The sequence below is a fragment of the Anguilla anguilla genome, chromosome 8 (assembly GCF_013347855.1).
Source record: "Anguilla anguilla isolate fAngAng1 chromosome 8, fAngAng1.pri, whole genome shotgun sequence".
Lineage (NCBI taxonomy): Eukaryota > Metazoa > Chordata > Actinopteri > Anguilliformes > Anguillidae > Anguilla > Anguilla anguilla.
The window spans coordinates 13,368,328-13,391,768 of NC_049208.1; the positions used below are offsets into that span (position 1 = coordinate 13,368,328).

The 23,441-nt window shown below is 44.0% G+C and overlaps 1 protein-coding gene across 5 annotated transcripts in view; it reads right to left on the reverse strand.

Moving 5' to 3' along the window:
• Nucleotides 1-23,441, reverse strand: part of LOC118234146 (catenin delta-2-like) — a 178,390-nt gene that overhangs the window by 94,722 nt on the left and 60,227 nt on the right. For all 5 annotated transcript variants that reach the window (XM_035430527.1, XM_035430526.1, XM_035430525.1 and 2 more), the window contains 3 exons: nucleotides 7,630-7,664; nucleotides 5,642-5,761; nucleotides 1,715-1,887 (listed from right to left, as the gene is read on the reverse strand). In XM_035430527.1, coding sequence (XP_035286418.1) covers nucleotides 1,715-1,887; nucleotides 5,642-5,761; nucleotides 7,630-7,664 — 328 coding nt within the window. The remainder of the gene's footprint in view (nucleotides 1-1,714; nucleotides 1,888-5,641; nucleotides 5,762-7,629; nucleotides 7,665-23,441) is intronic.

Genomic DNA, 23,441 nt, shown 5'->3' on the forward strand with positions numbered 1-23,441 from the left:
TTTACAACTTCTTACTGTCTCCTCTAAAACTGTAGAAAGAACAGATTTAGACAAGAATATATCATGCCTGAACTGTTCAGAGAACACACTTATAAATGCTAACAAACGCATGCACACACACACACGCACCCATTCTTTTTTTTTTCCTTCAAGAGGCCCATGAATTTATTAAACTGTCAAATTGCGTCATAACGTGATAACAATTCTTCATTAAAATGAATGTAATGTGGTGTGCTTTCAAAAACAAAAATATAACCTATACATTATTTTCACTAATCCACATTGGCAAAAACCCTGAAACCCCATTTGTCTTACCATGAATAAATTAGTGTATTTAAAAAAAAATGCATTCATCATTTATTTGCTAATAAAATTTGGAGCTAATTCTTACAGCATGTGTTCATTTAATGTGGGATTCATGGCAATTCAGCAGCAAATTAGTACATGCGTGTGTGTGTGTACATGCCTGTGTGTATATGCGTGTGTGTGTGTGTACATGCCTGTGTGTATATGCGTGTGTGTATGTGTGTGTGTTTGGGCAGATGGAAGATGAGAGGGCTATGCACGCATATGGCTGGATACCGAATTGAATCATGCTGACTGTTGAATTCTTTATAGACACAGCCTGTCCATACACTCTGTTTGAGAAATGATAACTGACCCCCAGCTACCTCCTTTTCTAATGACGCACCACGCAAAAATGATTCCAAAAAAACCCATTCCAAAACAACTTACACAAGTACAATATACAAAAGCTAAAGCAACGTCTATCGGGAGATAAAGAAAACAATGAAAATTCAAACAATGCATACATTTAACACTACAGCATAGCTACAACTGATACCAGATATCTTATGCTTGCACACACGTGCACACAGGCACCCCCCCACACACACACACACACACACACACACACACACCCACACACAACCAAACATACACACACCCACACACACGCATACCCGCACACACCAAAACAAAAAAAAAAAAAAACCCAGCACAGACATTCATTGATGCATGCTGAATTGCTGGAATACTGAACAGCATCTGACAGCCAAACTCAAATAAACCAATAAAGTCCTCGTCCGTTAGATTTATGAGTGTGCTATCTCTCTACTGCACGCTGATAAATGAAACCTCTCGCTATGATTCGCTTATTTACCCGTGAAAGATATTCAAATTTTCTGTCTCTCTTTCCCTATCGCTCACTCACCTGCTCTCTCGCTCTCTCTCTCTCGTCCTCCCTCACAATGTTCTGCCTCCATCTTTCTCTCATTCCCATGAGTCTCTATAAAACTCTCTCACTTTCTCTTTCTCTCCCACCCTCGCATCTCGGAGCTGTCATTCTCTCCTCCCTCTCGGTTTCCCTCCTCATTCTTTCTCTCTCACTCTCGCTCGCTCTCTCCCTTGCTCTCTCTCTTGCTTTCTTTCCCTCGCTCTCTACCTCGCTCTCTCTCCCTCGTTCTCTCTCTCGCTCTCTTTCTTGCTCTCTCTCCCTCGTTCTCTTTCTCTCTCACTCTCTCCCTCGCTCTCCCTCCCTCTCTTTCACTCTCCCTCCCTCACTCTCCCTCCCTCCCTCCCTCCCTCCCTCTCTCTCTCTCTCTCTCTCTCTCTCCCTCCCTCACTCACTCTCCCCACAGGGGCTGCATGCTGAGAACATTCCACAGCCGTTCACAGGGAGAAGAGCAGACCTGACCAGAGCAGCCAGGCTCACCTGGTTGTAGCTGTGGACGGCGCCTCCGGCCTGGCCGCTGCGCGCCGGGGCCTGTGACGCGGACGAGTCGCTCAGGGCCAGGGTCTGGCTGCTGTGGTAGCTGGCCGTGTACGGGAACGATCCGTCCGGGTTGGAGTTGAGCTGCAGTGCACTCTGGGATAGCAGGCTGGGCCCTGCATTGAGAAAAGGGCAAAGACAAAAGGCAAAGGGTTTGTGCATCACGCTTCAGGGCAGAGGCAGAGGTCAGGCTTCAGAGCGTGCAGGCGTAGCCTAAATGAGCCTAGCGATAAAGGCAATCAGAAGGCACTTATTCTATCGCCCGCTATAGCCAAGGAGGTTTCCATTTCGGATCAGCCCCTTTCCCTTGTTTACCCCAGTGCCAAGCGAGAATTAGCACCACTTACTCTCCAAGGGAAAGCGTTTCACTATTAGTTCACACGCTTATAATGGTTCCCCACTGTGGAGTGCGCAAGCCCAGCAATGACCGCCCTCATCAAAGCACTCAATTAATTCACAGTGCAATGCACTCCTACTTAAAGGGCATCTAGCGCTGCTCTTGGAAAATGGGCACCTAATTAAATACTGACATTCAATTCCGTTTTTTAACGTTACCTTAAGTAAAAAAGGTCTTTGCAAATAAAACCAAGGGAAAGTGAATAGCTGCATATACCAGACACTATATATACAGTGTGCATATATACATACATACGCACACAGTGGGGACCAAAAGAATAACGAATACTATCAAAAACTGATTGCTTTCACTATTTATAAAAGGCTAACACTATTATACTCTGTTTATACTTCAAGAATACATTCTTTTTTTAATTATATATGTAAAAAAGTGTGTAGGTACTTATTGAAGGTCAGAAATTGTTAGTACTAGGTGCCTTTTGTCTTGATTACTGCCTTCTCTCTGCTTGGCATTAATTGATTCCACCAGCTTAAAGGGATATTTCAGTTTGGAATAAAACACCATAAAACATTGCGAAAATGAATACTTTAAAACACAAACTAACAACATAAGATAAAAAATCGATAAAGGAGAGTACTAAGGTCAAATGGACTCTTTTTATTTTTAAAATGGAGTTTTTTAAAATATCTTATGTATTTTTTTTACATTTAATTGCCTTATAAAAGAAAAATAAGCTCTGGAAAAAGGTTTGTTAAGGTTTGTTAAGTTAAGTAAAGCATCCTTGCACAGACACCATATTCACACAGGCGCATTCATTAAAATCAAACTATGGCTTGCTATATTCCTGTGCAGTAGCCAACATGAAAATAGTTTATCTATTTATACATAACCTAAACCAGAAAACAGCTTATCAACTCAAATGAACAGAGACCTTTTGACATTAGTATTATCTTTTATTAATATATTATCCTCCCTAATTGGTTAATGCTTTAAAACTATTCATTTTGGCGAGGTCCCAAAAATGAATGGGAGTGAATTTTGAGCCGAGAGGAACGATGTCATTAATGTTCAGCAGGGAAATCTAAACCTAATGCTGCTAGCATTCATGGTATGCAAATAAAATGGGGTAAGCTAAATTGCTTGTGTTATTCTAAAGCGAAATATCCCTTTAAGCAACACCTCATCTACCATTTCACTCCAGCACTTTCTCAACATTTCTCAGTGATGATCTGTTGATGCCACTTAATGTTTGGCCTTCTCCCACTTCAGCTGCTCCCACAGATATTTAATTGGGTTCAGGTCTGGTGACTGCGGTGAGAATGCCATCCTAATAAGCTCCATTTGTTCTCAATAATGTCAATTTCTCAATTCTTGAATAAGAAGTATAATAGGAGTATCAAAATTGCATTATTGCCTGATAAATAATGAAACAACCAGGACTTGGCAGTGTCCTCAGAGGTTTGCTCCTCATTGTTCATGTGTGTGTGTGTGTGTGTGTTTGCATACGTGTGTTTGTGCATGCATGTGTATATATATAAATCTGAATGTGTTTATATATATATATATATCAGTGAAGACTTGATGCGTCCACACAAACGCTTTTCCTGCCTTTCATTTTCTCCCAGAACCACCTTAGGTGCCTTTCAAAAAAAGATTGGCATCTCAGAAGTGTTCCCACTGTGCCAGGCATCTGTGAGATAGCCGTGTGGCTCTGTGGGAATGACAGTGGCATTAAACCAAGGCCACCCATGTGACCTTCTTTTGAGACGGGAGGAATTCAGCGTGCGGACGCGGCCTGCGGTGCACCGCCCCAGCCCGCCCCCCCAACCCCCCCCCCCCCCCCCCCCCCCCCCCGCCCCCCACCTCCCTCCTCCGCACCAGTTGCGGTTACACCCCTGCCAGGATTTACACCTGCCGCTAACGTTGGCCTGGTAACATGGACCTCATTCTCACATCCTGATGGGGAGGTGCCGCATATATTACTCTGTCAACAGCCTCCAGTGCTGAACGCATAAATATATCCGCCATTTCAATGAGCAGGGAAGGACCACCGAACACCAGCAGAATTTACATCTGATTTGACAGAGTCAGGCAACATGGTTTTTATTTCTTTTACCATTTCTGTTCTTTATTCCTGGTTTTCCCAAAGAAGCTCTGGGGTAAAGTGAAAAAGCCGGAGTCATCAGTCAAGGGTTTGAATGTTAAACACTGCCTTTGTACCTCCGAGAATTTGCATTTATGAAGTTGTAAGCAGGCTCAAAATGCATCTCTAAGTGATGAACAAAATGCAATATGTCACAAGATATGGATATAAATTTGACCCATAAATTCAATATATTAAAATGAAAAGTAATAATCTTATATACCATTAAATTCAGAGTAATATATGCAGAAAAAATATACAGAAATGAGAGGGTTGGCAGTCACACTCTTTAGCTGCACACAGACTGAAGTTCAGAACGTTCTGACTGCGATGATAACTTCCTTCAAATATTCCCAGAAGAAATCGCTGTTTCAAAATCTATATATGTCTTTCAGAATTCTCAGATTTTTTTGCCCATTTCCAAGCAAATCATCCCAGTCCTTTCAGACGACTGAATATAAACTTGATTACCTCTTTGCAATTATTTGAGATTTTATTCTTCCTACTTTGATGCACTTTACTGAGGTTAAAAGAAACCTTGGGCTATTGTCAGCTATAATTCACATGGAGGGTCCTTGACACACTTGATGTGTCTTGACAGGTATGGGTACAAATGGATTTTGCTAAAGAAATCCATTCAAAAAGTTAAATCTGCATCTTTTCAGTTTTTTAATGAGAGGAAGTGTGTAAACAAGGGTACTGAATACTGAGGATTTTTAGCTTTTTTGAGCAATGAAATCAGACACAATTTGCAGAAATGTCTTTTCTATATATATGATTTTATGCATACATGATTTTGGCAGTTATTTTTTAAATGTAGGTCTGGAATTTTCATGTTTTTCAGGCTTCAACACAGTGGATTCACTTTGTTTCATTTTGAATGACATCCATAGTGAATGTAATTTATGATATTGTACACCACATTCAAAATATTCAGTCTGAATATACTTTCTATGTTCTCAAGAAACATGATGTTTTTTTCTATTCATTAGCAACATTGTTTAAAAAACTGACCACATAGTAAGCTTTTTAATGAGAACAGAGTAATAATTTAATCACATCATTGCAAAGACATAATTCCAGAATAAACAGTAATTCTGGCCTTTCCAATTTGACCAGTTATATCCGTAATGGTATGATAATGATAATGGCAGTGATGTCAATTAAGAAAAAAAAGAAGAAAAACAGTGCCTCTAGAATCAGGCACGCATAGCTATCAAAGTACGGTAACAGGGTTCTGCCACTAGGGGCACTAGAGGGAAAAAGGCCAAAAGAGGGAATAAATCCAATGTTAAAAATGTTGGTTCTTAAAGCTTGCCTCCTCCCCACACATACCGACTCCCCTAGATCAAAAACTCTCCGTCCTTACTGTCGCCTGCAGAAAATTCCTGGGGGTCCAGTATGCCAGACTCCTGCAAAGACCTGATGCAGGAATCCACCAGTTCCAGGCCAGTGGTCAGTTCATCCTCGATGTCTTTCTGTCCTCCATCTGTTAACAAAGGAGAAGGAAGGGTGTGGGGTCATCGTCAGGAATCACCCACACTCGGTATACAGGTGATTAGCTGTGCACAGATTCTCCTCAGATATATAGCAGAAATAGAAACATTAATCTTCTTCACCATTAGTATTTGTTTCCAGAAAGAGTCAAGCAAAGGTCGTGTGTCGATCTATAAATAACCATGAAATGCAGTAAATACTAGGTGAGTGAGAAATCACTGGTAAAGTCCATTCAATAATCATGTATAAAAAGTGATTTTATAATTAAATTATGCACATCTAGAGACAAAAATAGCCCGTGGGCATTCTGGCAGATATCTGGGAATGGTCAGGGAACTAGAGCTAGGAACAGCTGTTTGCATACACCCACACCCTGTCCCTGATGCATCCACTCTAGCTTGAAAGCCCGAGCATATGAACCTAAATCAAAGGAATACAAGACATAAATTTGAACTATAAATTCAGGGCTGTGCATTTGCATGTTCACACGTTGTACATGAAGCAATCACTGTTGAATGCTTATATTCCTTATGTTTTTAAAACAATTTTTATACTAATCGACTGTGTTGTTGGTCGGTCTGTGCTTTTTTTCCCCCGCTACTCCTGTGATGCGCATTTTAATGTCCCCCTGGATAATGTATGCAAAATGACTAAGTAAATAAATAAATAATGTGCACGATATCGTCATCTCGTTTATTTACAGTTCTGTTGGACTGCGGGTTACTGAACCTCGCGTTGGTGTGATGGTTCCGCGGTTCTTTTCAACTGCTCTGCGACGCACGCCTTATCCCTGCGTTTAGCGCTCGCGTTTGATGTTTAAGGGAGCCGGTGGGGGTTTCTCAGGTCAGGTTTTACCCTTTAAGAGTCAATCCGTTTGAACCCTTTCGCATTGTGCGCGTGACAGGTGCGGTCACGACGGCGCTCGGGGGTCTGCCTGATGTTGACGGCTGTCAGAACGCAGCGTGGCAGCGCCCAACGCGCTCACAACCCAGCCCTTATTATTATTATTATTTCCCAAATGCCAGCTTATGAATGATGATGAATTATGATTTCACTTTTGGAAACAAACGTTTTTAAAAGCAAAAACATCAATGTAATACGGGATTTCTTTCCATTGCCACCTTTCTTGAAAACAAAATGAAATAATTATCATGAAAAGCAGAGAATGCTTTGGCTAAAGTAACGATCTGAGACAAAGGGCAACCTTGCTTTGTTAATTACCTACGGGGAAGTTTTGTCATCGTTAACACGTATAAATCAAGGAATAAAATTACAGAGAGTAAAGGAAATGAATATACATACTGTACACAGTAACTGATAACCAATTCCACTAAACATACTATAAGTATACTATAGTGCAGGGTACTACACAACAGCTGATGCTTGGAATGATAAAGCTCATGTTGGGCTACTCCTCAACTGCTGAGAAATCCAACTGCACCATATCACAGCCACAAATCAGCAATTTAATTAAAATGTACTGCTTTAATTAAGCCCCTTGCAGTTACTTCTCACAGTCATGACAATTTCTAAGAAAAAATCAGATAAAATCTGAAATTCTGTGCATGGTTTAAGCTCTATTAAACATTATTAGCCCTGTGTACCTGGCTCAACCAATCACTGACCATCTTATGAGTGGAGTGCAGCTAAATGGACCAACCATGGAGTATTTTACTAAGTTGTAAGAGTGCATAGAGTGCATCAGTTTCTGCTGGTCTAGTGTTATGGATGCTGCAGTGTTTCAGCCCAAAAGCAGATAATAAAAAAGAAAATGGCGGTGCAGTAAAAAGAAACATAGTAAACAATAGACAATAGTGATATCCCGACACATAAAAACAGAGAGATAACAAACATGCATACCTTGGTTATTCCAGCGAAACTGCTCATCGGCTGAACTGTAAGACATGAAAAAAAAAAAACAATTCCCGTTAGTAAGTGCCTTGCACAGAACAACATGCACCATTCAAGACATAATCACAGCCATAAAAATCATAAGCAGAAGATAAAAGCACTTAAAAGGCTCTTTCGGGGCTTCAATGAGAAATCAAATCCCAATAAATTTGTTCGGTCGGATGTGCCAAGAATGTAAATGCGTTGTGCCTGTGTCTAAATCTTCTTTGAACCATTTTTAAAACAGATTACTTTTTTCTCCAAATCTGAAATGTGTAATTGTATTTCTGCAAACTCCCTTGTGTATTTCAGAGAGCTCACTCAGTAATAAAATAATCATTTTCATTTTACAGGGGAACAGGCACATATGCTGCCAGCCACTGCTTCTTTTCACCCTTTTGGTCTTCACAGAGTTGGCACAGGCAGTCTGCCATCTGATTGGCCAAAGGAGTGCCATCATTCTAAATCAAGGAAGCGCTTTCTTTATCATAGATTTATAATTATTTACCATAAATAAGCTTCTCATTCTCTTAGTAGTAGACACTCTCACACACACACACTGCATTTATACACTGAAAAAATGAAACTTTCTCTGTAAAACCTTAATAACACCTTCACATTCAGTAAATAAGATCTATTGTCCACACTCACATCCATTCATAACAACCAATGTTTCAATCCCTATACATGGCTCTGTGACAGCATGCCATGCTGGAAAATTAGGAACATCCAGTTCAAGTGCCTTTGTTTTTTTTTAAAACTTAGACCTACGTAAGAAGACAAAATAATGAAGTTAACTTGGCATCTGATCCAAAGAGTTGAATCTGGAGAAATGTTTGGGGACACGGGCCTTCTTCTAACAACGCTAAAGGAGACACTTGCAGGGTGTGGAGAGCAGTAAGCAGGGAATCAATTCCACTCCCACTCCTGATAATTCCAGGTGTGTTGCTGGCCGGCAGCTGCCCAGCAAAATGGCCGAAAGTGCGAAAGAGACCGACCAGCCTCTCCACCTGCCCGCTGGGCCCAGGCTGCTGGCCTCTGAATCATCCCAGCGGCCACCATCGATTTTTCTGTCCCCTGCCCCCCCATACCCAAAGCGCGAAGAATGCCAAGATCCATCCCCGCCTCTGGCCTCTGGTTATGCGGGAGTGACGGATGGCCAGGGAAAACAGAGCTCTGCATGCTAACGGCGGCTTAGCGCCTTTTCCGCGGAGCGCTCGTCCATCACCCGCTCTTTACCGAAATGACCGAGGAGCAGGGCCTCGCAGGCGAGCCCACGGAGGAACGAGAGCGTTCCCCTATTCTCCTCCTCCTCCTTTCTCTGAAGTGTCCTCGCTGTTCATTTATTCCATGTTTTCCCTTCAGCCTCCGTCTACACCTCCAGCGTAGCGCCCAGTGATGCAGTTCAAAGCGAAATTCCGCCCACGTACAGGAAGTCAGATTCCGTTCACACGGTGCAGCTGAGGTGCCAGCGGTAATCGCACCGCGCGCGAACGCGCGACGGAGTTCCGCGCCCGTCTGCGGAACGGCTCCGTACAGTTTGACTCTTAATCGTTGCCTCGGAGATTACAGTGAAGCTCAAGCGCTTTACTTAACTAGAGCAGCGATTGAAAAACGCGCCTGAGAGAATGAAGCTCGCCGCGCCGCTGATGACGAACGCCTGGCGAAAGAGAGAAACGGGGAGAGAGAGGCCGTCAGCTCTCCTCTCCGTGCGCAAACAACGGAGGCCGGCCATGAGCTCCGCCCTGCACATGTCATCAGCCTGCCGGTCGAACAGACGCGCGGAGCGTCCGAGTGACGGGATTGGAAAGAGCCGTTTCAGCACGGACGGGTCCAATCTCACGGCCGACCGCTGAAAATTATGCTTGACTCTGAAGAGCCACGAGCAACGATGCAGTGAACAAATCAGATAAACGACGCCGCACGACATCCAGCACAGAAGCTGATTAATGTAATCTGCTTCTGCACCATCTCATTTCAACCTTTGGAAACTTTCTACAAATTATCCTTCACAGGAGCTATAGAGCTCTTTCATAAGAACTACACAGGACCTTCACAGACATTAATAAATACATACACATTCATAAATTCTCATATCAATTGCGACAAATAGGAATATGGTGTGTGGCACTTAGCACGCCACAGAAGTGTCAATTGTTGTATCAAATGTTTATATATTTTACATCCATACAAATTACCCAAGAGAGGATAGCAATGACAAATTTATTTATGCATGTTTATGTACTGCTTATGAATAGGTTTTAAGCTCTTATGTAGGACCATTCCACTCCCCTTATGACCACTAATGCATTTTCTAAAGCAGCCGCATGGTTTTCAGAAGAATTCAGCTAAATATTTTGATCCTTTAATTACATCTAAAAACTCCTATACACTTAATTGTCAGAAAAAAAACATTCATATGAGCTTTTCAATACTCCAGTCCTCTGACAATTTTAGTTAGTGTTTTGTAATCCACAAGCAAGAAAAACTGGTTCAGGAATAAACATAAACTTGCATGCGGGCATTTTAATTGTGCTTCAGGAAAGTTTCACCAAATGGAATAAGACAAACGACAAAAAGACAAAGGACATGTCCAAAGCAAAAAACAGATTCAATATTCTTTTGGGCCTGTCTTGTGCTTTCAGGACAGGTGGTAATTGCAGGGTCATTGTGGACTAGCCAACACTGCAAAGCTTACCGTGTGTTTTTTTTTTTTTTTCTAGGGAGATTACCAGGCTTTTGTTCAATCCATCGGCAAAATGAACTCAAGTGGGCTTTCACCCCGAGCTACTAATTAGAGGGGCCTCATCTTCGGTACACACCAAAACAAGTCTCTTTAATTGGTGGGGATTAGACGTGGCAGAAAACTGCAGGTGAGGGGAAAGCAGGGTTCTGGGGAAGGTGGGCTGTACCCCTGCGCTGGAGAAAACTGTGGGAGGTTACCATGGTGACCTCTCAACAGGGAACGATTCCTCAGGCACATTCAGTGGGTTCTTTTCTGAACCCATTCGCTCGCAGAATGCAGCGGCGCAATAAAAGACAGGTCGCCTTATGATACGAGAAAAAACAGAAGGGCAGCTTTGACAAACTGCTGACCAAACTGCGCTGAGAAAAGAGGTCCTGGAGTGTCCACTTGAATTAAATGCACACGCACAGGTGCAGTGTGCACACGACAACACACACACACACACACACATACACACACACACACACACACAAACAAACAAGCCTGCAAAGTACCAGAGGGAGACCCATTAAAAGGGTCTCCATGGAAACTGCCTCCACAACCACACTCCTCCTCCCTGCTTCCCCTACTATCCATCCCCAGTTTCTGGGAATCAACAAGAAAACAAAAAAGATGATAGTGGAAGAACTCCCCCCAACCCCCCTCCCCCAATGGTGTGTGCTGCGGTGCTCCAGAGACTCACTTTGCCTTGCACTCCCCACCCCTCAGGGCGGAACAGTACATCACTCTGTGTGTGTGTGTGTGTGTGTGGGTGAGGGTGAGAGAGAGAGAGAGAGAGAGAGAGAGAGAGAGAGAGATAGGCAGAGTGAGCCAGTGGTAGCTGGACACACACTGTGAGTGGCAGTGGGGACCACTCGGCAATTAGCCTCACCTTGGCTGTTTTTTTTTTTTTGTTGTTTTTTTAAAACACATTTTCAGATGTATATGGACCACAGCAGTAAGCTAGCAATGTAGGCAAGTAGGCATGGGTGTAGCGCAGTGGCTGAAGTTTAGGACACTGGCACTGAACAGGTCAAATCCCTTGAGCAAGTGGCTTATTGTGATTCATAACTACCCAGCTGTTCAGTTAATAATATTTAAACACACTAGTCAGCATACTTTTGGCTGAGACAATGGAGGACAATAAACAGTGCCTTTCCTCCAACAGATGTTAGGAACAGTGGGGGGAGTGCTGTTATTTACATTTACATAAATAAAATGCTAACGTCACTGTGGAAACACCCATGGCTGAATTTCTCATTTTGACATTCATATTTAACAAATATGAGCAATTTAAAGTGAAAGTCAAAACTTTTATTAACCTGTCTGCAGAGGACAGCCTTGTCACCACGGATACAATTGCAGTTAGGCAGGCAGCTGTGTGTTAACGCCCTGCAATATGTCAGTTATGCTATTTGTTTTTTCAGCCTGTTTATTAGTCATTACCCTCCGTGTGTGTTTCGGGTGCAAATGCTGTGTACCTTCAAAAGTTTACTCTCAGGTATCTGCAGTGAACAATTCATCAAACTAGATCACCGCGTGAATTATGAAAAACAAAAGCAATTCACCGGCATAAAATAACGATGGCTTGGAGAGAGCCACACAGAGCACTCCAGCAAAGCTCATTTCAAGCAGCGTGACGAAGGTCAGATAAAACGCCGGAAGCCATAAATATGAGCCAATCAGCTCCAGCCTGTCGGAGTCCTACCCCGCTGTCACGAGCGCATGAAGAGTCCCCCTCATGGCTCCCCCTGTTAAAAGACAATAATTGCCATGAAAAAGCGCTTTAATCCAACCGCGCTTCTTGGCGTAAGACACTGCGGTATCAGACACTGCTTAGCACAGCGTTCGTAAGCTATGCCGCTGCATCGGTTTGCAAATCTGCTTGGAATGGGAGTACTGCACTGTACGGCCTTGTTTACGTCAGTCCGGGAGAAAGGCCAATCTGTGCAAATCAAATGTTTTTTTTTAAATAAAACACCCCAGGACCGCTTCTACGAAAGGAATACAGCATTTGATTGGACGTAGAGGAGAGGGAGCCGGTGAGAACCTTGTGCTTGAGCCATCCAACTGAAAACCTTCTCTGGGGTTAATTTTCAAGACCCCTGTTCATTACTCCGGCAGCAACCATTACACACAAGTGTTACTGCATCCCTTCAATTCTGTCAGTTAGACAGAAGATAGACATATGGAACCGAATGCAATGCGCTTGCAGGCGATGGTGTCAAAATAACTAAGAATAACAGCAAGGCAAACTACCACTAAATAATTCTTCCATCTGCAATACCCCATCCCAACATACCAAATCTGGCAACATTACTCTGCCCATAAGTAATATGGGATCTGGTGAACCCATCATGTTTAAAGGCACACTATGTAGGATTCCTAACTTGAAAATATTATAAAATAACCATGCTAAGGAATATCTATGATACAAATGTCTTCACACACTTTTGCTGAATGGACCTTTACCTGTATTTGTTATTCTAAAATGTGTTCAGGACGTTTCTGGGTGTGGTGCTCTTTTCTGTATGAGAGGGGTGGGTGTGGCCACCTACAGAACCCGTAGTGTGGGATCTGATTTCAATTGAGTGTTTGTTGCTATAGCTGTCTAGCGGTATTAACGGCCCCAGATACCATGAAGCAAAAAGACAAGCCGACAGGGGTTGTGCAAGAACCGTTACTGTAACCTTGGAATTGCTTTTCTTCGGTGGCGTCACCTGAGGTTTGCCAAGGGGATGAAAAGCGATGTGGAGCTGGCTTTTTTTCTGTTGGACCCTTACTTTACAGCTAGCTACGTAGCTAAGGTTGCCTGGCGTCCAGTTTTTATCCAGATTGGCCAATAATGGGACATTGAGCTTACTTTAATTCCTTCCCCAAATTAAAAAAAAAGCATGCTGTGTGCAGATTCAAATACGGGTCAAGAGATTAATCTCCATCCAGGTTTGAGGTAAAGCAGATGCAGATCAGATGCATCTTGATTGATCCTGAGACTGCATTTTAAAAAACCCTTCAAGAGTGTAAAGAGGTATGTGGTGCCACAAAGTGGCTCTGCGCTCTTATTTTGAACCTGTCGCCTGGCTCCTTAACAGAGGGAACTGTGTGTGTCCTTCATCTCGCTTTATTACATCACAAGGGAGGGTTCTTTTAATTCAATGGCTGGACAGCCCGCTCTCCCGGAACGTTTCTTCCTCATGTGTCATTTCCAGATGATTGACAGCCCCATTCATGCGTGCTCTCTGCTCGATTCCCAGCGGACTGGCGGTTCAGTGCAGCCCATCTGGGGAGCTGTCAGACTGTTAGAGCCAGATTAGAGAAAATAAAAGCTGCAGAGCTTGATATTTCCCCCGCGGATATGCATTTTCATATCCTCACAGCCGAGGTAAAGAGGACCCGTATTTAAATATGCAAAGGCAGCCATGCCGTGGACTGACCCAGGTAATTCTATTCACCCACACAAATCCGCTGCCCATTATTGGAAAAAAAAGCATATGTTGATATATGGGGGGGAAAGACTGAAAATAAAAATAATATACACTATAATACATAAAGAATGTCTCATTGTCACTTTTATATATGTGAAGACAAGATGAAAGAAGGCTGAAAAAACCACGAATACTGCTTTGAAATCACATTGAGCCTTCTACCTTGAAATAATATGTGCTTTGTTAGTATAATAATTTTCACTTTTTGTTTTTCGCCAGAAACAGGACTGAAACTGATCTCCCTTACAAAAAATTAGCCCTGAACCACAACTGAAAATGAGAAGATTAACTTTTGACTTTTTTGAGATTAACTAAAATAATAATCAAGGTACATTAGTAGTCCATATACTAAATACTCTCCAAGCCCCGCCCCCTCAAAGACAGGGCCAATCAGCACTGATGCAAGCCACACATTTCCTTTTCCTCCAGTTGCACATCAGGTGCCGCTGATGTCATTGTTGTTTTTGTTGTCCAATATCAAACCACCTCCAGGAAGCCAAGGGTCGGCACCAGCATGAATGATCAAAACTTATCCAAAATGGCCAAAAGGACGTGGGGCAGGCAAGAATCTCAAAGTCCTTATGAAACCTTGGCCTGGAAAGGAAGAGGGGAGGTAGGGGGGTAGGGGACTAGAGGGTGTAAGAACTTTCACTCAGAGGAGAAGCAACAAGAGGGTTACAGAGGAGAAACACATCCTCTATTCTCTCTTTATGTGGTTTTCAAACAGAGGAAGAAAGTTTCTTTCATTCTCTCTGGAGGTGGGGGGGGGGGGGGGGGAAGGTCACAGACCAGAATAAGAAAAACAGATGCAGATGGAATGCCCTTGCTCATCTTCAAAACAGCCTGTTTCACAGACACAATGTGGAAGTGGGCACATACACACAAAGCAGGGGCCACTCAAACACAATGAAGACAACATGATGATGAGCTGTTGTGCATGAACAGGGAGCAGACTGCTATTTAAAGACCCCCTACCTACTGCCCCAGTAAATCACATTTAATTTTGTTCATGAAATTAAAGATGAAGCTGGTTTAAAAGCACCTGAATATATATTCCCAATTCAGAAGGTTAAAATAGTTTTTTTTTTCAACAACAGCATTGCCTAGAAATTGCTCCCACTGGCCCAGAAACAATCAATGGTCAACTGTTTGTGACAGGTTTTAAGATACAAGGTGTTATTACCTCAACAGGCAGCATGGTCTGTTGCTTACTGCAGTGGGCTGCAGTGTAGCATAGTGGGTAAGAAACTGGGCTTGTAACCAAAAAGGTCATAGGTTCGACTTCTGGGTAGGACACTGCCGTTGTACCCTTGACCAAGCTACTTAACCTGAATTGCTACAGTGTATATCCAGCTGTATAAATGGATGCAATGCAAATGCTATGTAAAAAAATAAATTAAAAAAAACGTTCTGTAAGTCACTCTGGATAAGAGCATCTGCTAAATGCCTGTAATGTAATGCAATGCTTACAAAAGCATTCCTGTACAAGGCAAAAATGTAAAATTAAAAATTGTGAACATTACGTTGGTTAAAGAGGGCTTGATTAGGCTTACTGAGTATGTTATGGAAAATTGGAGAGTTCCCACACAGAGGCTAAATATGTGTTTTGGGACAACTGCCTTAAACAGTACATATCCTATTCTGGAAACAATGGGCCAACTAAAATCCTAAACCACGCCAGTCTGCGTTATCAGATGATGGGGGGTCATCGGGTTGACATTAATTAATTAACTGATTAATTGATTAATGTCAGAGTCACTCACCCAGCGTGAAGTTTGAGGCATGCAGTTACAGCTCCCATGGCTGATCTAAACGGTGGCAAAACAGCGACACAAACATGGTTACAGTGCGTTCCCTGCGAAGAGGATAAACCGCAGGCTGCCAGGTGTGGCCGCCCAGCTCAAACACTGGCATCCAGCGGAGCGCTGCGCATTGGCATCGATCCTCCGCCATGCCGCTGCCCGTCGGCGCATAACCGGGCCCCATGGAGGGAAGGAGGGAGGGATGCTATTGGCAGGATTTTCCTCATCTCCTCGTGCACTAATATGGCCGCTCATATCAGCTGTGTCTGTGCCTGATGTCTCTCTGCACCACCTGTGCAGGAAGCATACTCCTCTGCCGTAGTAACTGTGCAGGTCAGCTGGCGGACCGCTGAGAGGGAGTATAGTGGAGTATAGAGCGTAGTCCGGCAGAACGTGCTTTGGAGGGGAGCACGCACCTGTGCGATTTTGCAGCACTGACTTAAGAACTTAGGCGGCCGTTCCAAATTGTAAGGCAAGTAAAATATTTGAATGTGCAACACTGAGTCAGTAATTGAGTTCACTTCATTATGAACCTTTAAATCCATGATGTAAGCCTTAAATGTGCACTCCTTAATAAATAATGATCAAAGCTTAAGAAGTCAGTACTCCCCCCCCCCCCCCGCCCCCCTTCGCTCCGGTCTGTAATTAGCGCAGCCTGGACGGATGTCACATTTAAAGAGCTCATTCAGGAACTGCAGCCCGCCATCCACCTCTTACTTACAACCACATCCATTTATATATAGAGCAGGAGAGCCGAGCAGCGGAGCAATTCAAGGTACGCCGTGACCCCCCCGACGCCGTCAGGAAATCAAAGCCGCGGCCTCCTGATTGCAGTTCTTGGCTGCCGGGGCTCCCGCGTGACTCGGGGACGAGGCTCGGCGTGAGCGTCGGGCCGGGCCCTGCAGTCGCGGGTTTGAGGGTCGGCGATGTAATCAGCCGACAGTCGTCCAGTCCGGGGGGAACGGGCTCCGGTCCTGGGGAGGGGGGGGGGGGTAGGGGGGCAGCTGGTTTTCGGCGCATTTCAGGGCCGACGTGATTGCTCGCTGCTCTGCAAGGAGTCCGCGCGGCGCATTTCAAAGACCTGAACTGGCCGCTGATTGACAGGACAGCAGAAAAACCATCAGACGCTGCGGCCCCCCCAGGACGAAGAGTGCGATCCCTGATGTAATCACTGGTGCGACACGATTGGTTTTTTTTTTCCAGCCAGTGGCAGGATGGGTTTCCAGGGCTACTGGCACTCTCCTGAGAGCAGTGCGACATCTCTCCTGCAGTACTGTGTGAACACTGTGAAGGAGGGAATCGGGGGAGGGCCTCTTAAAAACAGTGCAGGGTCTTACTGTACAGAACAGGGCTTCCAGAGCCTCCCTCAGACCCACATCTTGCACTGTTGCTCTTGAAATGTGTGGATTTTATGCTGTGCGCTGGAGTCTGAACACCTGGAACAGAGCAATCTGAATACACCAACACAGGGGGAGGGGAGCCAGCTATAATACGCTACACAACAAGACACAACACAACACAAGCCAACACAAGATAACACAAGGCGACAAAACACAACCCCACAAACCACCTCCTCAGATCACAAAATCCCAACACTCTGCATCTCCTAAAATTACAAAGAAAATCTGTTTGCACCTCCTAAAGTCACAAAAAACAACACTGCACCAAATGACCACTGACCAAATGAAGAACTCTTTTCCCCTCAGCCTTCAGTAACCCCGCTAGACAAAACCCAACACCAGGCAAGATGCATAAAACAACACCCAACAAAATTTCCTCCAAATGAGAGGGCCAGGCCAGTGTTTACCCACAGGGGCCGCACAACTGCTCACATCAGCCCCGAGCTACTGCAGTGTGATTAACATACACTCACACATACACATACATCATACACTCTCACATGCACACAGGTTCATACACACACTCACACAAACACACACACACCCACACACACACATACATACAGAATATACACAGAAGAATATGCGCCTGAGCCCACACACGCTCCATCCAATGCATGCACAGGAGCGCACTCGCACACACTGTCTGGCAGAGCACTTATCGGGGCTCAGTACATGTGCAGTGTGCGGGGGAGATAAGCTTTTGTATTTGCATTCACAATCAGGGTCAGCACGCTGACCTCCGCGGCCATGCGCATTTGACAGACATAATGAACGCCTCTCCTTCTGTGGGCTGTATTACCACAGTGCGCAGAGCCCACCCCCACATCACCCACAGATGACCTGTTTCCTGATGGACTGCTGAGGTGGTAACTTTGGGACGGCCTGCCATTACAATGAAAATCACACCGCGCTGAACACAAGCTGGTAGTCAATCAATGCACTGAAAGCAAGCAGCCAAGAGAAACACGTAACATGCACAGGGATGTGTAGCATTTATATTTTGCGCAGCGCAATGCATTTCATACTGTTTTCTTTATATAGCAGCTGATGGGTCTTTTGCTTCTTTTTTTGCTGTCTTGTTCACACAAGTGATAAATAATACATATACATACATGAGGTACTTCAGTTCAGAAACAACTGGAGGAGTGCTATGCTCTACCCTTGCACACATTCCCAATGATTTCCCTTAAAGGGATACTTCACCTTCTTGGTTATTTTGATATTATTTCAGGTCTTTTAGCTTACTCAGGTTTGCCTTTCAAGCAAGGTAAATCCTATCAACAGCATATTATTTATATAGTTGTTCCAGCTTCTTCTCAGTTCATTATGCAATTTAAACAATCTCATTACTCTTGCAGGAAAAAAGCTTGACATTATGCCTCCAGAGGTTTAAAGTGTGTATATTACACTATTATTCCCCAAAAACTTTATTTTTTGGGGGGATAATTGCATGTATTTGGATTTCCTGGGGTGGGGGATTCAGCTTCTTTGTGATCAACCTCTGCAAATATTATGCTTACCACTGCCATTTCATTATGTGTTCATGTTTTACATGGTGCCAACTGTACATACGAGCTTTGGCAATGTTGGGTGGCAACAAAGCACAATTGCATTGAACTGAATTGAGAATGAAATACAGAGAAAGACAGATCACAGTAAATTAAAAGAAAACTTTACTGAGGCTCTTTGGTTCCCTTCCTCAGTTACTAAGTGGACGATGTATACTCAAACTGTCTGTGTCTTTCTGAGCCGGGGAATGCGAGATTATCGCCACTTTGCTTTCGGCTTGCTCAGGCCGTTCCAGGGTCACAATCGATCCGTATAATTGACTTAAACAGAGACTGCGTTTTTTTCCTCTTTTTTTTCTGTCCTTGACTGGGTAGTAAACACTGTACGACGGAATATCACGGCGTAAAGACAACCGCTCGCGGATAAGAGGGAAATGTCCTCCTAGCATGAGGTGTGAGCAAAATGGTGTGATGAGTTTCTGCTTTCGGTAATGGGCGATAAACAGGAGCGCTAACTGAGGTAGCTCCAGTCTGCGATGCTTCGGCCTTGAGTACGGTTGACTTCGCTGTTCTGCCCGTAGCCACGTCTTGCTCATCAGCCTCTGAATGCAGCTTACTTGCCTCATACGAACAAAAGCCTCTGAGCGGGAAGTCAAGCGCAAATGCGCTTACATCGCACAGCCATTCTTGTCAGATTATGAGAAGCACAAGGAAACCAAATGCAAGAATTCCACCCACCACCAAAATTCATATTGCTTTATGAGTCACACGCTACAACGTGTGTAGCATGCGCTAAGGCAATGCAACAATTAAGTGTACAACCCGAGCCAGACAGATACATTTCACCTCGAGCAGGCTATTGTGCCAATTTTTTCTCTGCAACCAACTGCGCCCATTTATACACAATTACAGGGTTCACGGTGATTGTGTTCAAAGGACACCGAGTCCCTTCAAGAGAACCAGACGGGAAGCCAGTGATCAACATGCCGTTCCTTAAAGGAGCTGCGAGCTTCTGAGTACAACTTGAGCAGTAATGAGAATCAGCGTAAAGCTGCTTTGTAATTATTTGCTACTCACCTTGTTGGGTTGAGTTTTTTTGTCACATTTTATTATACCCTGTGCTTAATTATAATGATCAGTAAGACGTAAAACATAGCAACTAATCTTTAATCTGACAAAAACACAAGCCAGCAGAGAGCATGTGGTAGTGGTGGGGGGTTCATGAAGCTCATAGTGGGTGGAGCTAATCGAAACACTCCACCTCCCCATAGCTGAGTCTATAAAAAGGGGACAGCTGCACTTGGGATGTATCAAACCTCACTCTCCCATCACTAGTCTTTCGTGCTTTTGTTCATATGATGACACTGACAGAGCTCTTGCCCACAATAGGTGATGCAATAAGAATGGAATTTTCCGTGGGCATTCTACAGGGGGGCATTGGTGGACAGGATTGACTGTGATCTGTTTTTACAGCGGCTGAGAGCGCAGTGCTCATCTGTGTCCGCTGGGTTCTGAGGGGTTAATCTCGTCATCGACGCGTGATCACCGCTGGCCAGCCAGGTAGTGCTGCGCTCGCTGCGTCTTCCCCGTGACGGATGGGCTAACCAATCAGCAGTCAGCACCCTCTCCTCATGCAACACACTGTGCCTTAGAGTCGCCTGACAACATCAGAAACCAGAACATAAGTTAATGCATTCAGAAGAATGCTCCTAAATCAGTCACTGATCAAAAACATTTTTTTCTTGGAATGTAGGCTAATGGTCATGACCTTATCCCTTGTATCAACAGGTCAGACTATTTCGTTTTTTTTTAATTTGATACTGCCACTAAACTGTAGAATGGGGCATTGGGGGCGGAGCCTGAGGGGGGTGAGGTATCTGTCAGCCGACCAGGCCATTTTTGATTGGTTCTCTTGACAAACCTGAGTATAGGTGAGCTAATTAAGTCCACAATTATATTTTTTCTGCTGCTAAGGGTGTGTGTGTGTGTGTGTGGGGGGGGGACATGTTATAGTTTAGTATTTCAGTATTTATTACAGCTACATTATTACAGTAATTCTGACCTGAAAGCTATAATGTATATTATCAGCAAAGCACAGGAAAATTTAATTGAGTCGTAATTTTACACATTCTGTAATCTTCATGGAAATAGGAAACGATATATTTACATAATATAGCCTACGTGCCATAAAAGATGTGGCTTGATTTAAAGTCTTATGCTTATTATCTTATTGAATGCCTAGTCTTTATATCACACTGTCTCTGGAATATGCATAATTAAAAATCACGGCCTCTGTTCATCATCGAGGAAGCAAAATAGCAATGGGGTTTAATAATATAATCTGGTAATGCCATTGTTCATTTGAACGTAAAGCTACACATGCTCATTACAGCACCCAAATAGCCTGGCATTTAAGAGGCTTCTCACAGTTTATAAAGGACGCCTTAAAATATCCTTTTGCCATTTTTCTGTCTGCTTGCCGTTTAATGGCTTGTTGGCATGTCAGCAGACATGGGAGCTTTAAGAGCTGCACACGGATTTCTGTAAAAATGACATCACAGATGTAGATAGAAATGCAGCCAAACTGCTCAGGTAATGGAGCGGGGGTGGCCAACGTTGGTCCAGGACGTGTGAAGACCCAAGGATTCAGGAGATGTGAGCGCACTGCTTTAAATGATGCAGTTACCCAGCTAACACAAAACCTTCTCACAATGTAGCTACCATGAGGTGGCAATGTTATGACATTCGCAAAGCATTCCAGTAACATTGTGAGAACATTGCATTAGCTGCGAAAGCACAGTAATGTAACCCAGTGCCAGGATCAGTGTCCTTGTGTCCGTGCTGGCTGTTTGCTGAAATAGTTCTGTCTGTTTAAATACAAATATATTATGTTGATCTTCACAAAAAAAGCTTGGATTTTCAACATCACTTCAGTGATTCATGGGTCAACAATGTCCTCTCGATATTGTCTAACAGAGGCAGTGGCGATGTTGACGGGAGCATTCAGAGTGCCCAGGGTAACGACTCTGGCATCTCAACGGAAGCAAACGGCATCCGAATATCACGCCAAAGCCGTTCGCAGCCACTCTCAGCCCATGTGAATAATAATGCATCATAGCGGTCCTGGCACTCGGTCCGCAGTACAAACTTAACATACGGCTAACAGGGGAAGCCAAATTGGCAGTGAGCGGGCCGTCTGACAGCTTTTCCTTAATGCCCCCTCGCCGTGCTCCACAGTCAGCGTTTAAAAAGGGGGGGAGGGGAGAAGGCGATCACCAGGGAGTGACTTGCACTTCACCGTACGCCCTGAGTTTAGCTCACTGCGCGAGCAGATGTTCCGGGCGACACCCCGGGCGTAGCGTACAGCGGCTCTGTTACGCGCGTTTAGCTGCAGATCCCCGACTCCGCCGGTTGGCCGTGTGTGTGAGCGCGAATGCTAGGGTGTCCACCTGGAGCCAAAAGGCACGGAAGGCAGCTCTGTCTGTCACAGCCTAGCTTGAGAGCTCAGGTAGGCAAGCTAAGTGCTGCCACAGTTGAAACCCTGTGTTTACGGAACTTCATAAACTATGTTTAGCACAAAAAAACAACACCCTTTCCAATTCAGCATAGATTACATGGAGCGAGTTAATCATATTGCATAGTGCCCTCCCAACTTTCTCAAACATCAAAAACATACCCCACGGACAGGTGCATTTTGTGCAAAAGTGGCTTGCCCTGATTACTGCTAGAAGTTGTCACTTTCAACAAAAGCAGAACTTAACATATTGTTAGATTTATATAGTTATATTTAAGTATATATTTGATATGAGGCTAATATTTAATATTTGACTGAACATGTAATAAACTTGTGAGCAGAAACCATCGGTCTGACATGGTGACTTTCTCTTTGATGACAACCCTCCCAAACTGATTGAAAATGGTGCTGCAATAAGATGTGCCCATACTTAAAACTGGCCATTCCAAAATGTGCAATAAAAAGTTGATAAGAAAAAATATTGTCTACTGTTATTATTTTTCATCATTTTTACCCCTGAAGGGCTGCCCAAGATAAAAAACAGAACATATACTTGATTGATATTTTAATTTCCCTGCCTGCAGGACTGACTGACTGCAAATGTCTTTGCAGTGATTCACTGCTTCCTCAGGACTGGAGATTCTTTTATTGAAAATGAACATATAGTGAACTATTTACCATATATACCATTTTTGGAAACTGTAGAATGCTCCAGCAATACACGATTACAAGTGTGCAGGCCTAAGACACAAACATGGGCTCAAACATGAATAATCATTGTGGGTTCAGTGGTCAATGTGTTGCAAGGGCTCCTAGGATGTCGTTTTTGACCCTTCAGGGACTGGCCTCTCCTGAATTGACTGGGAAGGAAATCCAGCTCCTATTAACAGCAGTTAACAGCATGTGTTTAAGTGCTTATCGTGCTTCCAGGCCCAGTCCTACATTTCCGTAAAACTGTATAGTGAGTGAGTCAGTGAGGAAATTGAGAGAGTTAGTCAGCCAGTCAGAAAGTGAGGTAGAGTGCGTGAGTCAGTGAATGAGCGATATCAACTCATTCAACCTCCAGCTCACCTGCTAGCTCAGTCACTCATTCACTCACTGATTCGTTCCCTTACACTCCCGACGGGCGCTTGCTCGCTCTTTGTCGCTCACTCTTACACACTCCGTCTCTCTCTCGCTCTCTCGTCAGTCCGTCAGTCAGTGAGGGCATGGAAGAGTGAGTGAGGGGAAATGAACGATCGAATAAATGCCATTGCATTACAGGCATTTAGCAGACGTTCTTATTCACAGCGACTCACACAACTTCATTTTTTATGAAGCACTGCAACCATTTATGCAGCTGGAT